Here is a 13,889-nt window from a genome sequence, read left to right as displayed (position 1 = left end):
GTCTTTGTCGTTTCCCCCAGTAGTAACATCCGGTTGTTGATCTTGTGGCGCAAAAATGTTCCCATTGAGTTTTTAACAAAATAAACTGATTTCTGCAGACAAAAAATGACCTCATCCTAGTGCAAAAAATTAATATAGAACTTTTTTTTTTTTTTTTCAAAATTGGCTTCTTGCAATTAAGCAAATTAATTTTCGTTCTTTCAGTTTGTGCATAATAAAAACAAACTGCGCCAGCATCCTTCCACCACTTCCTGCTGTTGTCTTCTTCTTTGTTTCCGGCAGCAGTAACATCTGGTGTTGATCATGTGACTCGTTTGACTGGAAAAAAATGTTTCCAAAGCATTTTTGCAAAATAAACCGACTTTGATGTGGCCAAACAGCCTCATCCCAACAATGTTTTAGCGAAAAATACAAGTTTTTTCTAAACTTTCATGGTTTCATTAAGCAAATTTATTTTTGTAATTTCAACTTTTTTTGCGCATTAAAATAAAACGTGCTGCGTCATCATCCTCCTCCCACTTCCTGTCCTCGTTTCCTTTACAGTTTTCCGACATGAACCAGTTTCTACAGCCTCATCGTAGAACAAAACTTTTTTAAACAAGTTTTTTTTTTCTAAATTGGCGCGTTTCCAGTTTTTGTATCTTTAATTTGCCCGTTTAGAAAAATCTCCCTACCACTTCCTATTTGTCGTCTTCTTCGTCTTTCCCGCCTGTTTAACATCCGGTTGTTGATCACGTGACTCGCGATGCAATAAAGTTTCTATTGCGGGTTTAATCAAATAAACCGATTTCTACTGCTGGAAAAACGCACCTCTTCCGAGCGCAAATACTTTTTACTTAATTTATTTTTCGTCCCTCAATTTGCGCAATCCTGTGATCAGTGGAATCGAAGCTGGTGCGGCCGAAACCCAAACTTTGTTTAGGCCAGCAGAGCTGAAACCGGAGCGTGTTTCCTACAGAAAGTCCAAACTGCCCGGTTTGTGTTGCGTCTTTGCATTGACGACGCCTGAGAGACATCAGCTCGCTTGGCGCGCTCAGCGCATACAGGAGTGTTTGGATCACCTTGGGCACGCTCCTCTGTGTGTGTTCACCCCGTTGCCATGGCGCCTGCCGGAGAGTTTGACACAACATCTGCAGCTTATAGTGCCTCATTACTGATGAAATCACTTGAGTGGAAAGTCGTCCTTCGTGGGCTCCAGGTCCTCCTAGAGAGCTTTCCTAAAGGTTAGCCGTGACAACGGAGTACAAAAACATCTGCCTGCAGCTTAATTGCGCCAATGAAAGCTTCCCTCCGCTTTCTGATGATGTGAAGTATTTACTGGGGGTTTGGTGGAGCGTCTGTTTGACGTTAGCTCTTGTGGGAAAGGCAGTTCACACCAAGCAGCGCGCATAAGAGGTTCCAGGCTGCGGAGGAGATGAGCGAATGTGGGGAAAGAAGAAGAAAAAGAACAAAGTTTATCAGGCATTTGGGAATAGTTAGAGATTTCCTCAAGAACTGGAGAAACAACGGAGTGAGAAAATGACGGCGGGGTTGTTTCCTAGAGGAAAGTTTTCACACCCCTCCAGCGTTTTCATGTTCAGTCCGTTTAATTTCATCCGACTAATGAAGTTTAACTTGATGGACCGGAAGAAAAAAGAAGTTACTCTGTTTACCAAACTTTTTACAAGTGTGTTGCTCATTTTAAAGCCCTTTAAAATTAACTAACAATTCACATCTCTTCACAGCTCGGTCTGGGATTTCTCCCTTTCACTTGGATTATTCCCTCTAGTAAAATTTCTACCAGCCAATCAGAGATCAGAAGGAGAATTTGTGAATGATGACATATTTTAGAATTGCACTCTCCCTATGTTATTGTTTATGTATCATAGGCAATTTTACGCATGTGAACAACACTGGAGAGCAAAAAGACGATTCTTCTCGCCATCCGAAGCTGCACTGCTGCGGTGGAACAGTCCCTGTAAAATGAAACCTGTTGGTATTATTCATTTAGTGCCGGGCGTCACAGCAAAACTGTAACTGAACTGAAACACATCAAATTCCACAGCTACATGCTAAGTTTGTCATAGTCAAGCTAGCATAGCTTCCCTCTTCCTCGCTACTTTTTTCAATTAAAACTTTTTCCTGCTCTGAGCAGCAGCTCCTATAATGAGCTCAGCAGTTCCACCAGCTGTTTGCTAATTGCTGCTGGCTAGTATGAAGGAGCTGCTCTTTGAAGGCGGGGCTAGGTCCACCCACTGAATGGTTGCCATGGAGATTCAATGATTTCTCTAACATGCATGAAAAAATGAAGGAAAAACACACCAGGGAAAAATATTATAAATTGATGGGAAGATCAAAAAAGTTAATTTTGCATGATACCGGCCCTTTAAATTATTAACTTTTCAAAGTTTTTGAAACTTACTGAGTATCAGATTGAGGTTTGTGGTGATAAACTGAAGTTTCTGCAGGTTTTGGGTCAATTTAGCACAACTTCAACACAACTATCAGGCTCCAGTTTGGGAGCTGCAGCTCTGAGGAGGAGCTGCGTCTCGAAGGCGGGGCTAGGCCCACCCAGGCATTTTAACAGCTGAATGGTTGCCATGGAGATTAGAGGATTTCTCAAACCCGCATGAAAGAATCACAGCAAAACCCCAGGTTTGTGTTTGATGATAGAATAACAGAACAAGATGGAAAGATAAAAAAAAAGTCTTTTTAAATGCAGTTAGAATGTAGCCAGAATACATGAGCATGCCACACTTTTCAGATGTTTTTGATTAAACGGAAAAATAATTAGAAATTAAAAAAAGAAAGCCTTGAAGTTTTGCTTCAGTTTTGTTCTATCAAACCAGATCCAGTAAAACACGTTGCAGGTTGTAAAAGTATGAAAAGTTTTACTGGATTTGTGTTTTATTTAAACTTTTTTCCTGCTGTTTGACCAGAAGACGCTGCAGTTCTTCTCCTCTTCGCTACATGAGACAGCAGTGAGGCTGATTTTGAGTCCGCTGGCTTTGTTTGTGCATGTTTGTGCAGCGGCAGCGGCTACACCCAGCCCCAGACATTAATAACGCCACCCTGCGTCAGCGACGCTCTGTGTCCAAGCAGAAACATCTCCAGCGTCTTCCCGATGAGTTTTACCTTCTGGTAAACTTTCTGCGTCGCTCCGTGCAGAGCGGGATGATTTAACCTGCTAATTAATGTCATGTGTTTCTGCCCGGGCTCCTCTGGTTCCCCCGCTCGGCTCGCTGTGCGTAAGGGACCCCGGCCCCTGCCAGAGTCTTGTGTTTTTTGGCACAAAGCGCAGCATGACGTCTGCAGGCGTGGTAATAACAATGAGAGGCTGTAAATCCTGGACTACACGGTGTTCAGTGGGAAAACACGCAGGGCGTGGCCTGTAAAATGTTACAGATCTAACGGTGCGGAGTGAAACCGCGATACCTGGACTGATTTGTTTGAAAGTTTCGTTTGAAAAATGAAAGTGAAAAAAGTGTGAGAGATGAAACCGCGGCGCAGTTTCCTGTGGGCGCAGAGAGTCCGCGCTGCGCCGCAGCTACATAGGAAATGACTCATAGGAGCTGAACTGCGCAGCGTGGGTGTGTGCGCACTATTAAAACACGGCGCAGACTCCTCCGCATGACTCACTCTGATGCTCGCTTTTCCATGCTGAAAACCAGCACGGATTCCTAATCAGATGAACTTTTGGGAATTGCGTGGCCGACAGCGAGCAGCTCTCCTCCCGCACTCACCATGGCTTCAGCCGCAGTTTGCGCACTCATCTGCGGATTTATTCTAGCGGCTTCCACCGGGCTCCACGCGGAGAAAAGTGAGTAAATACATTTTAATTTTTCTCTAGTTTCAAACTTTTCCTCCACGCTTCTGGTCCCGCCCGGGTCCGGGTTCGGCGGTGCCTGTTCCCCGGACTGGACTGGAACAATCGCGGCTTTGTCTGTTTGTGGGAACCAGAATCAGGCTGGAGCCGCCAGATAGAGGCTCCGCTTCCTTTACCAGCTGCGTTTCTCACCGGTTCCGCATTCCGATGGGCTGATTTCACCGCAGTGCCCTCTGGCTGAGCCGGGTCAGCGCTGCCTGGGTCCATTTTGCACAAAGAGACATTTTCACTGCGCTGCACTCCAAACACACGGGATTGTTCTGCTTTGAAGTTCGGAGCTAATCCCAGAGGAAAACACCTCTCAGATTTCACTGAGGTCATAAAACCTGGAAACACAAACAGCCCCGAGTTCCTTCAGGCTCGAATCTAAACTTTTACATCTGGACATCAGCTGTTGCTACAACCACCGCCTTCAGTCCGCGACATGCAAACCCAGCGGGTTCAGAGTTCAGAGTTCAGAGTTCAGGTCAGAGGAGATGGAATAAAGCATGAAAAGATTCCGCCAAAAACTCACTTTCTAGAAAAAAGGTGGAAAAGTTTAGCTTTGTTTAAAAACTCCGAAATTTTCATATTAATCAAAGAAAGTTTATAGAAAAAATAAGGAATTTTCACAGTTTGAAAAGTAAAAAAATGCTAAAAATCTCTGAAGTTTTGAGATTAATTCAGAATTTCATTTTTTTAATTAAAATTGTAAAGGAGTTTGAGATAAAAAAAATTTTTTAACTTATTAATTTTCAGAATTTCAAAAGAAATTTGAAATTTGGAATTTTTAAATTCTATAATAATTTATCTCAAGATATTTTTTCTAGCAAATTTTCCTTCTTGATGCAGTTCATGGTGTCTTTTAATTTGATGAAAATGTTCAGTTCAACTCAAAGTTTTAGTCGTTTTACTGCCAAACCTTTAGATTCACGTTGATGCAGAGATTCTCTGAACCGAAATCAGTTTTTATTGAATTTATTAAACTTGGTTAACTGTAAAACGTTTAGGAAGAAATAGACTAAAATCTCACGTCAGCTATGCTAGCTTGACCTTGATAACCGTAACGTGGATGTGGAATTCGGTGTTTTGGTTCATTTAAAATAAAAACTGGTTCCCTGAACACCAACTCTTGTTGTCTGTTGCTATTTCAACAATTCTGCGTGTAACGTAACGCCGACAAAGACAGCGAGAAAAAAGTGTTTTTGATTTTTTTCAACCTTGTTTTTTCCTGCAATAAATTAATAACACCTTCATCTAATGAATAACACCTTCATCTAATGAATAACACCTTCATCTAATGAATAACACCTTCATCTAATGAATAACACCTTCATCTAATGAATAACACCTTCATCTAATGAATAACACCTTCATCTCCAGGTTTCCTCCAGCGCGGTGACGGATGGCGGGTAAAAGGATGAACTGTTTGGCCTCCGCCGTTGTGCACATGTTGTTCGCTAGCTAACGTTATCGTAGCAGGAGAGCAGAGGCAGCTTGTTCACATCGTCTGACATGTTTTCCGTCTGTCGATCCCGACAGCAGCCATTTTGTATGTATTTCTTTTGCACATTGGAGAGGAGTGTCCATGTATTTTCTGTTTGCTGGTCTTGAAGCCGCGGTTCATCCATGATTTACGCTGCGCTTGCCTACCAAGATGGCGCGGATCACTTCCTGCTCAGACATGTGGGAATAAGAAGCTCAGCTGCTTTTAAATCCTTTTTCAGCCGGTTGAGATGATCAGCGTCAGGTTTTTGTTTGATAAGCGTCACAGTGGATCTCCCTCTCTCTCTCTCTCTCTCTCTCTCTCTCTCTCTCTCTCTCTCTCTCTCTCTCCCTTTGTCTCCACCCCCCTGGTTTGAACAAAGGTCATGCTCCACTTCCTCCCTGTTACTTTTTGACCCCCGGAGGCTCCAGTGGGATGACGTGTGTCTGAACCGGGCAGCGGAGCAGCTGCTGACTCTCTCTCTCCCAGTGACTCTCTCTTTCTCTCCCAGTGACTCTCTCTCTCTCTCCCAGTGACTCTCTCTCTCTCTCTCTCTCTCCCAGTGACTCTCTCTCTCTCTCTCTCTCTCTCTCTCCCAGTGACTCTCTCTCTCTCTCTCTCCCAGTGACTCTCTCTCTCTCTCTCTCCCAGTGACACTCTCTCTCTCTCTTCCAGTGACTCTCTCTCTCTCTCTTCCAGTGACACTCTCTCTCTCTCTCCCAGTGACTCTCTCTCTCTCTCTCTCTCTCTCTCCCAGTGACTCTCTCTCTCTCTCTCTCCCAGTGACTCTCTCTCTCTCTCTCTCCCAGTGACTCTCTCTCTCTCTCTCTCTCCCAGTGACTCTCTCTCTCTCTCTCTCCCAGTGACTCTCTCTCTCTCTCTCTCCCAGTGTCTCTCTCTCTCTCTCTCTCCCAGTGACTCTCTCTCTCTCTCTCTCCCAGTGACTCTCTCTCTCTCTCTCTTCCAGTGACTCTCTCTCTCTCTCTCTCTTCCAGTGACTCTCTCTCTCTCTCTCTTCCAGTGACTCTCTCTCTCTCTCTCCCAGTGACTCTCTCTCTCTCTCTCTCTCTCCCAGTGACTCTCTCTCTCTCCCAGTGACTCTCTCTCTCTCTCTCTCTCTCTCCCAGTGACTCTCTCTCTCTCTCTCCCAGTGACTCACTCTCTCTCTTCCAGTGACACTCTCTCTCTCTCTCCCAGTGACTCTCTCTCTCTCTCTCTCTCCCAGTGACTCTCTCTCTCTCTCCCAGTGACTCTCTCTCTCTCTCTCTCTCTCTCTCTCTCTCTCTCTCTCCCAGTGACTCTCTCTCTCTCTCCCAGTGACTCTCTCTCTCTCTCCCAGTGACCTCTCTCTCTCTCTCCCAGTGACTCTCTCTCTCTCTCTCTCCCAGTGACTCTCTCTCTCTCTCTCCCAGTGACTCTCTCTCTCTCTCTCTCTCTCCCAGTGACTCTCTCTCTCTCTCTCCCAGTGACTCTCTCTCTCTCCCAGTGACTCTCTCTCTCTCTCCCAGTGACTCTCTCTCTCTCTCCCAGTGACTCTCTCTCTCTCTCCCAGTGACTCTCTCTCTCTCTCCAGTGACTCTCTCTCTCTCTCTCTCTCCCAGTGACTCTCTCTCTCTCTCTCTCCCAGTGACTCTCTCTCTCTCTCTCACTCTCTCTCTCTCTCTCTCTCCCAGTGACTCTCTCTCTCTCTCTCTTCCAGTGACTCTCTCTCTCTCTCCCAGTGACTCTCTCTCTCTCTCCCAGTGACTCTCTCTCTCTCTCCCAGTGACTCTCTCTCTCTCTCTCTCTCCCAGTGACTCTCTCTCTCTCTTCCAGTGACTCTCTCTCTCTCTCTCCCAGTCACTCTCTCTCTCTCTCCCAGTGACTCTCTCTCTCTCTCTCTCCCAGTGACTCTCTCTCTCTCTCTCCCAGTGACTCTCTCTCTCTCTCTCCCAGTGACTCTCTCTCTCTCTCTCCCAGTGACTCTCTCTCTCTCTCTCTCCCAGTGACTCTCTCTCTCTCTCTCTCCCAGTGACTCTCTCTCTCTCTCTCCCAGTGACTCTCTCTCTCTCTCTCTCTCTCTCCCAGTGTCTCTCTCTCTCTCTCTCTCTCTCTCTCTCTCTCTCTCTCTCTCTCTCCCAGTGACTCTCTCTCTCTCTCTCTCTCCCAGTGACTCTCTCTCTCTCCCAGTGACTCTCTCTCTCTCCCAGTGACTCTCTCTCTCTCCCAGTGACTCTCTCTCTCTCCCAGTGACTCTCTCTCTCTCTCTCTCTCTCCCTCTCCCAGTGACTCTCTCTCTCTCTCTCTCTCCCTGTGACTCTCTCTGCCTGGCCTCTGGAGGCCTGGAGTTTGTGAGCAGGTGTCTCCATGTTTGCCGCTGAGCCGACAGCCTGGTTCCCCTCATGTGGTTCTGGTTAAATGTTCTCTGCCGTGTGACTGATGAGGATAATCAGGTGGATGTAAACACTTCCCCGGGATCGGAGCGCCGTGATGGATTTGGCACCGGCTCCCATTCGGCTGTGGAAGTTTCAGGAAGTAGATGATTTAAAAACTTTTCAGGGCGTCAATAGATTTTCAGTCTTGGCTTTCGAAACGCTGAATCTGGGATCGTTTTCCCATGAACAACAAATGTGTCATAAGTGGCTTTTTTTCAATCTTCCCTTTTTCCCGAAAAGTGTCCGTTTGAACCTGAAGCACAAAATTAATTAGCTCATGTTTTATTGATTGATTGGTTTGGATCTTATTTGTTTATTGATTGGTTTCTGATCGGGTTTTATTTGGCCTTCAGGAGGAAGAGCTTCGTCTTCCTCCTCTCCTGCTCCCTGTAACGCTGCGGTCAGGTTCGGGCTTCTGACCGAGCAGGGTGTGAATACTTTCTGGATGACTTGCTGCTCTGCCGCACCAATCAGCTGTCTGTGCAAACCACAAGTTAACATTTGGCAGGGCGATGAAAAGAGAAACCCAGTGCACCCCAAGTGGAGACGACAGGAACTGCAGCTGGAGATCCACAGAAAGAATCTAAACATCATGTTTGAAAATCAAAATTCTGACTTTGAATCTCATAATTTAGTTTTAATATCATAATCTGGATTACCCCAAATTGCTTCTCTCTCTCTCTCTCTCTCTCTCTCTCTCTCTGCTGCAGTGAGAAACGATCCTAATCCTAACATGAGAACTTCATTCTGATGTTTTTATGTATTTATGTTTATTAATAACAATGGAAGCAGAAACTGTTTCTGGTTTGTTATGAAGTGAAATGAAAGCAGCAGCAAAACGTTTCAGAGGAAGAGGTTAGGAAACCGCTCTGCATCATCATCATCACCTTCATCATCATCATCATCTCAGAGGAATTTAACCTTCACTTCACAGAAAGACAAAACCTCGTTTCCTGCTTCTTCCTCATTTCATGTTGTTTTACAAACAGCAGCAGATTCTTCAGAAACCTGAAAAGAGTTTCTGGTTTCATCTCAACCGGATCTGGAGAAACGAAACGAAAAGAATCAAATCCAGAATGTGATGTTTAGTTTCTGACTTTAGGTTTTTGTGTTTCTGCAGGTCAGTGCCAGACGTCAGAGTTCTTCAGCTCAGACCTGGGGGTTTGTGTTCCCTGCACTTCCTGCAAGCAGTACCCCAAAACCCCGTCCTGCAACACATGTGAGGGTCTCCGTCTGCGCCTGTGTCTGCGCCTGTGTCTGCGCCTGTGTCTGCGCCTGTGTCTGCGCCTGTGTCTGCGCCTGTGCCTGTGTCTGTCTGCGCCTGTGTCTGCGCCTGTGTCTGCGCCTGTGCCTGCGCCTGCGCCTGTGTCTGCGCCTGTGTCTGCATCTACTGAATATTCTAGAATAGAGTAGAATATTTCACTTCTGCTCATAAAAATCACTCAAGGTTCCTTTAATTAGAACATTTTAGATATTAAAACAATATTTTTCACTGTTTTTGTATTTATGGAGCCCCATTTCTGCCATAAAAAAAAAGCTGTGCTGAATGCCAAGATTATAACTTTGAAGCTCAAAAATATGACCTTAAATCTCAAAATTAACTTTGTATCCCATAATTTTGACTTTTAATCTAATAATTTTGAGCTTGTATCTGAAAATTTACATTTTAACCTCAGAATTATGACTGAATGTTAAGATTATAACTTCATATCTGCAAATTATGACACTTGATCTCATAATTATGAGATTGAAAGTTAATATTACGGCTTCCTGTTGGGCTTTTATTTTTCTTTCATGGCAGTAAGGGCCTTCCGTAGAAGTGTTTATATGTATATAAGAGACCAGGTGAGAGCCGCTGCTCTTCCTCGGGTTCACCCTCTCCGCCCCGCTGCAGGTAAGCCTCTGGAGGAGACGCCACACGTCTGGAAGCTGGCGGCCATCACCAGCTTCTCGGTCCTCGGCGTGGTTCTGATCGGCGCCGCTCTGATCATCGGAGTCATGATGCATCGACGCAAATCACACAAACGACCTCTGAGAGGTAGAACCCGATTTTAAAAACTTTTCTCCTCCAGCTTGATGTAGGAAACTTTGAATCTCAGAAATATGAAACTGAATCTGTTTTTAAAACATTTCTTCTCCATCTTGATGTGAATCTGAGATGACCTTTGACCTCGGAACGTTTTTAAATGAGCAGGGTGTGAAAACTTCCTGCAGTTATCAGTTATAATGTTGCGATGATTTGAGTTCAGAGTTTATTTTCTGATTTCTACAGAACCCATTGAAGAGACGGCGGGGCCACTTTACCAAGCTTAAACAGCCGAATAGGTATTATTATTATTATTATCATTATTATTATTATTATTATTATTATTATTTCTGTTTGCACCGTTTTACTCTGTAATCTCTTTGGTACGGACAGTTCAGTGGTGTGTGACTCAGAGCTCCTGAACTTCAATCTTCATCTTCAGGATTAATTTTAACATCGGAGCAAATCTGTTTTACACAAATCTCATGTAAAACAATCTGTTTTATATTCTGTCATAAAATAAATGTCACTTTACGCCTGAAACTGTTTGTCACAAAGGGCTGAGGCGGTAAACTGATGTTCATGTGTGAAGCTGTTTTTGAATCATCCGGTTCTCTTGCGCAGCCTCATCCCACTCTGGAATCAGATGTGACCGAACCACGGAGCCTGAGGAACCTCTGGACGACGAACCGCATCCCGAACCCCGGGGCTGCGGCTCCGGCTGCAGACGGACCCATCTTTATTTATTGGACTGCTGGTGAGGAGATGAGCTCAGTTCTGAACGGGTCCGGCAGACAGCAGGCGACCCGCTGAGCCTCTGCTCACCTTGTAGGAATAGTAACAACGTTATACGCACTAGTTTGGTATCCTGTCCAGGAAATGTCTGTCTTTATTTTGCATTAACTGAGACTCCAACCTGGAGGCCCTTGGTGGGTTTCCAGACGTTTGATTCCGTTCAGACTTTGACTCGTGTTTTGGTGTGAACTCCGGCGACGCGACGCGACGCAACGCGACGCGACGCAACGCGACGCGATGCGACGCGATGCGGCCTCTAACTGCACACGTGAAGAAGACATACTGTTCGGCACATTAAGGCCATTTGAATGTAGGAGCTGTAGGAGAAACGTCCCCAGTCCGCACCAGCTGGACTGTCCTCATGCACTCACTCTGGGCCAGGCCTGCAAAGGGCAGGAGCCCAGAGCGCCACGTTTAGGGGGCACCCCCCAAAAAGTTTTTTTTTTTTTTTTTTTTACCTCATATTCAACGCAGGCGCTCATTTTGCATGTGGAGTTTTTAAAATATTGTTGTTTTTTTAATAGTTTGAGCAACACTCAAATATTAAGATGATGAAGTTGCATCTCTTTGGACCAACATGGCGCCCCCTGGGGGATGTTTTTACCCAACCAACCAGCAGTTTGTACCTGCTAATTTGTCGGTGTTTGTTACAGAGTCCCCTAGTGGCATTTAAAGGGCCGGTGTTAAAAATATCCTGTTGTCTTTCCATCATGTTACGTTTTCCCATGGAATGTTGTTTTAATTCTCTCATGCATGTTTACGAAATCCTTCAATCACCATGGCAACCATTCAGCTGTTAAAACACCTGGGTGGACCTAGCCCCGCCTTCAAGATGCAGCTCCTCCCACTCAGCTCCTTCAGACTAGCCAGCAGCAATTAGCAAACACATCTTATAGGAGCTGCTGCTCAGAGCAACGCTGGTAAAAATGTTGTTAAAGGGTTAATAGAGGAGCCATGGTGGGATGACTTCCTGGAGGCGGAGCTTCCGAAAGAGCAGGAGCTTCTTAAAGTGACAGAGGCCCAATTTCAAGGTGTTAAATCAGGAAGTCCAATTTCTTTTAATACCATTTTTATACCAGCAGGAGTTAGTTAGTTATTTACTTACTAACGTGATGCAATATGTGGCAAGGAAATGCATAACGGTCCTTTAAATTCGTTTTAAGACATTCACAGAAACTTTCATTAAGAGAGAACTAAATAAAATTACATCTAAACTAATTATACTATTTTTGAGTTATTTTCAAGGAGCAAAATAATCCCTGACATTCCTTAGGGGGCGCTGTAGTTTGTAATTTACACCTGCAACAGATTTTTTTTATTTTTTGGGGGGGGTTTGGGCTCCAAGCTGGTCTCCAGCCCAGGGGCCCCTATTCCTCTAAATCCGGCCCTGTTTTCACTGTTACTGCATCTCCTGAGACCAACAGACTGTTTGTTAATGACTCTTTGGCTCGTTCCTGCGCTGTTGTTCTGTTTTTACTGTTCCTGACGGTCAGAAGAGGCTGCTCACATCCGCGTCTCGGCGCTTGCAGGACAGGATGCGTGAAACACTAGACACTCACTCCAAACTGCTAACATGTGGGAATGCTGCGAGGAATGCGCTGCGGAGCGGGAAATAACCTACAGTGTTTTAGTTGGAGCTCCTGGACGCTCTTCCCACATGTTTCTGTGACTTTACGGCTAAAAGCAGCAAAATAAACGTGTCAGGATGGATTTATTCACTTCTATCATAGATTTTCTATCGGATTGTAACAGACGGGGTTTTTAGGAACTGTTGAGTTTTTAACTGCATTGAGGAATCACTTCACAAATAGATTTTTTATTTTTTTTAGAAGATGTGTATATTATTTATTTTTTGAAGCGCCTCGCAGCGCAGCGACACACCGACTGAGGAGAGAAGCGCATTTCAAAGGGACTCCAGTGAAGGTTTTTAGTGAAAAGCTGCAGAGCGATAACTAACACTTTGCTTTTATTCTCCTGCTCCGTTTCTTCCTTACATGCACTGGCTTCTCTTACTTCAAACCTTTGTGTAGCAAATATATTTTCACAATAAAACTGACAACTTTGTGGATGTTTGTTGTGTTTTCATTCAGAAATGTTTAAACTTTCTTGCTGTTTCCTTGGAGGAAACGGCATGAGGCACAAACCTGAGGCAGGGATTCGAACCCAGAACCTTCCTGCTGCACAGAATGACGTATTCCAGGTGTTTCATTTGTTCATATTTAATATTTTCTGTGAACATGGGTGGTTCTAGATGGGGCCCAGCAGGGGGCCAGAGCCCCTCTGCTACAGACATAATACTAGATTAATTTCTTATGACACATTCTGGCAAAGAAACTGTTGCTAATTGGTTCCTTGAACTAATTACATTTTTTATCTATGTTTTACTTAATAAAATAAAAATTAAGCTTCATTTTGAGATCTGAGTTTTATCTGTTAGCTCTGGAGACACAAGATGCTCTTTGTCTCACATCATTTATTAAAAAATCATAAATACAAGAAAAACTTGTATAATTATAATCATAGTATGATAGAAACTTTATGCATCCCTTTGGGATTTACCCTCAGGGAAATTATAGTTCAGTCTCCCACAGAGCACCAATACATCAAATCCTTAAACAATTATTTATTATTTTTTACATTAACATTTAGCCTGATTCTATAGTTCCTCTATTTCTATTGTTATCCAGTGAGGAGTTGATCACAAGTCAATTAATTCAGTAAATGTTGCTTTTATTAGATATTTCATTTTTCTCCTACTAAGAAACATTAAATGAGGTCCGAACAACATTTTCATCAGAATTTACAGCCTGCATATAGTATAATAATATTATTAATAATAATACTAAAAGACAGTCATAATGTCCCAACCCAACCGTCTCTGCTGGACACCGGACCGGACCGGACCGGACTTCCTGTCCCCAGGACACATTTGTATAAACAGGAAGTCGCATCATGAACCAAAGAGTCTGAGTGTTTCCGTTTCCAATGGCAACAAGTTTCTGAGGTATTCCATACTGAGGTCAGAGGTCATCAGTCACATATAAAGGCAACAAATATAAAAAGCTGAATTAAAACAGTTTAAGAACATTTTTGGTTGAGATCAAGTCAAAAAATGTTTAAAACATGAAGAAAAAACAACAAAACAGAGAAGAGCTGAAACTTTCCCCAATCTCATCATTTAAAGTTAAAATAAAAGGAGCTCATGCTGGGAAAGGGTTAACCCTAACCCTGTTTATGTTCCCATAATGCATCAGGATTCAGCTAAAAAAACATGTCTGAAATGGCACGAGTGAAGAAATAAATCATTCAGGCTTTCACCGATGA

General features: G+C 44.0%; 1 protein-coding gene across 1 annotated transcript; it reads left to right on the top strand.

Moving 5' to 3' along the window:
* The first annotated feature begins 3,350 nt into the window (after positions 1 to 3,350).
* LOC145549201 (uncharacterized) lies at positions 3,351 to 12,629 on the top strand. Its single transcript, XM_081601108.1, has 5 exons — positions 3,351 to 3,799; positions 8,865 to 8,963; positions 9,639 to 9,782; positions 10,017 to 10,069; positions 10,395 to 12,629. Exons 1-4 carry the CDS (start codon positions 3,724 to 3,726, stop codon positions 10,055 to 10,057), a joined length of 360 nt encoding a protein of 119 aa, XP_081457234.1. The 5' UTR covers positions 3,351 to 3,723; the 3' UTR covers positions 10,058 to 10,069; positions 10,395 to 12,629.
* The last annotated feature ends 1,260 nt before the right edge of the window (positions 12,630 to 13,889 follow it).

The sequence above is a fragment of the Poecilia reticulata genome, chromosome 19 (assembly GCF_904066995.2).
Source record: "Poecilia reticulata chromosome 19, P_reticulata-male-v2, whole genome shotgun sequence".
Classification (NCBI taxonomy): domain Eukaryota; kingdom Metazoa; phylum Chordata; class Actinopteri; order Cyprinodontiformes; family Poeciliidae; genus Poecilia; species Poecilia reticulata.
The sequence above is the reverse complement of the archived record's forward strand: the minus strand, read 5'-3'. Positions and strand labels throughout refer to the sequence as shown.

What these genes read in the sequence shown, in the direction of transcription:
- LOC145549201 (XM_081601108.1), top strand. Translation starts at nt 3,724, where the DNA reads ATGGCTTCAGCCGCAGTTTGCGCACTCATCTGCGGATTTATTCTAGCG. An exon ending in CGGGCTCCACGCGGAGAAAA is followed by an intron (nt 3,800 to 8,864) that starts GTGAGTAAATAC and finishes GTGTTTCTGCAG; the next exon opens with GTCAGTGCCAGACGTCAGAG. An exon ending in ACACAAACGACCTCTGAGAG is followed by an intron (nt 9,783 to 10,016) that starts GTAGAACCCGAT and finishes TGATTTCTACAG; the next exon opens with AACCCATTGAAGAGACGGCG.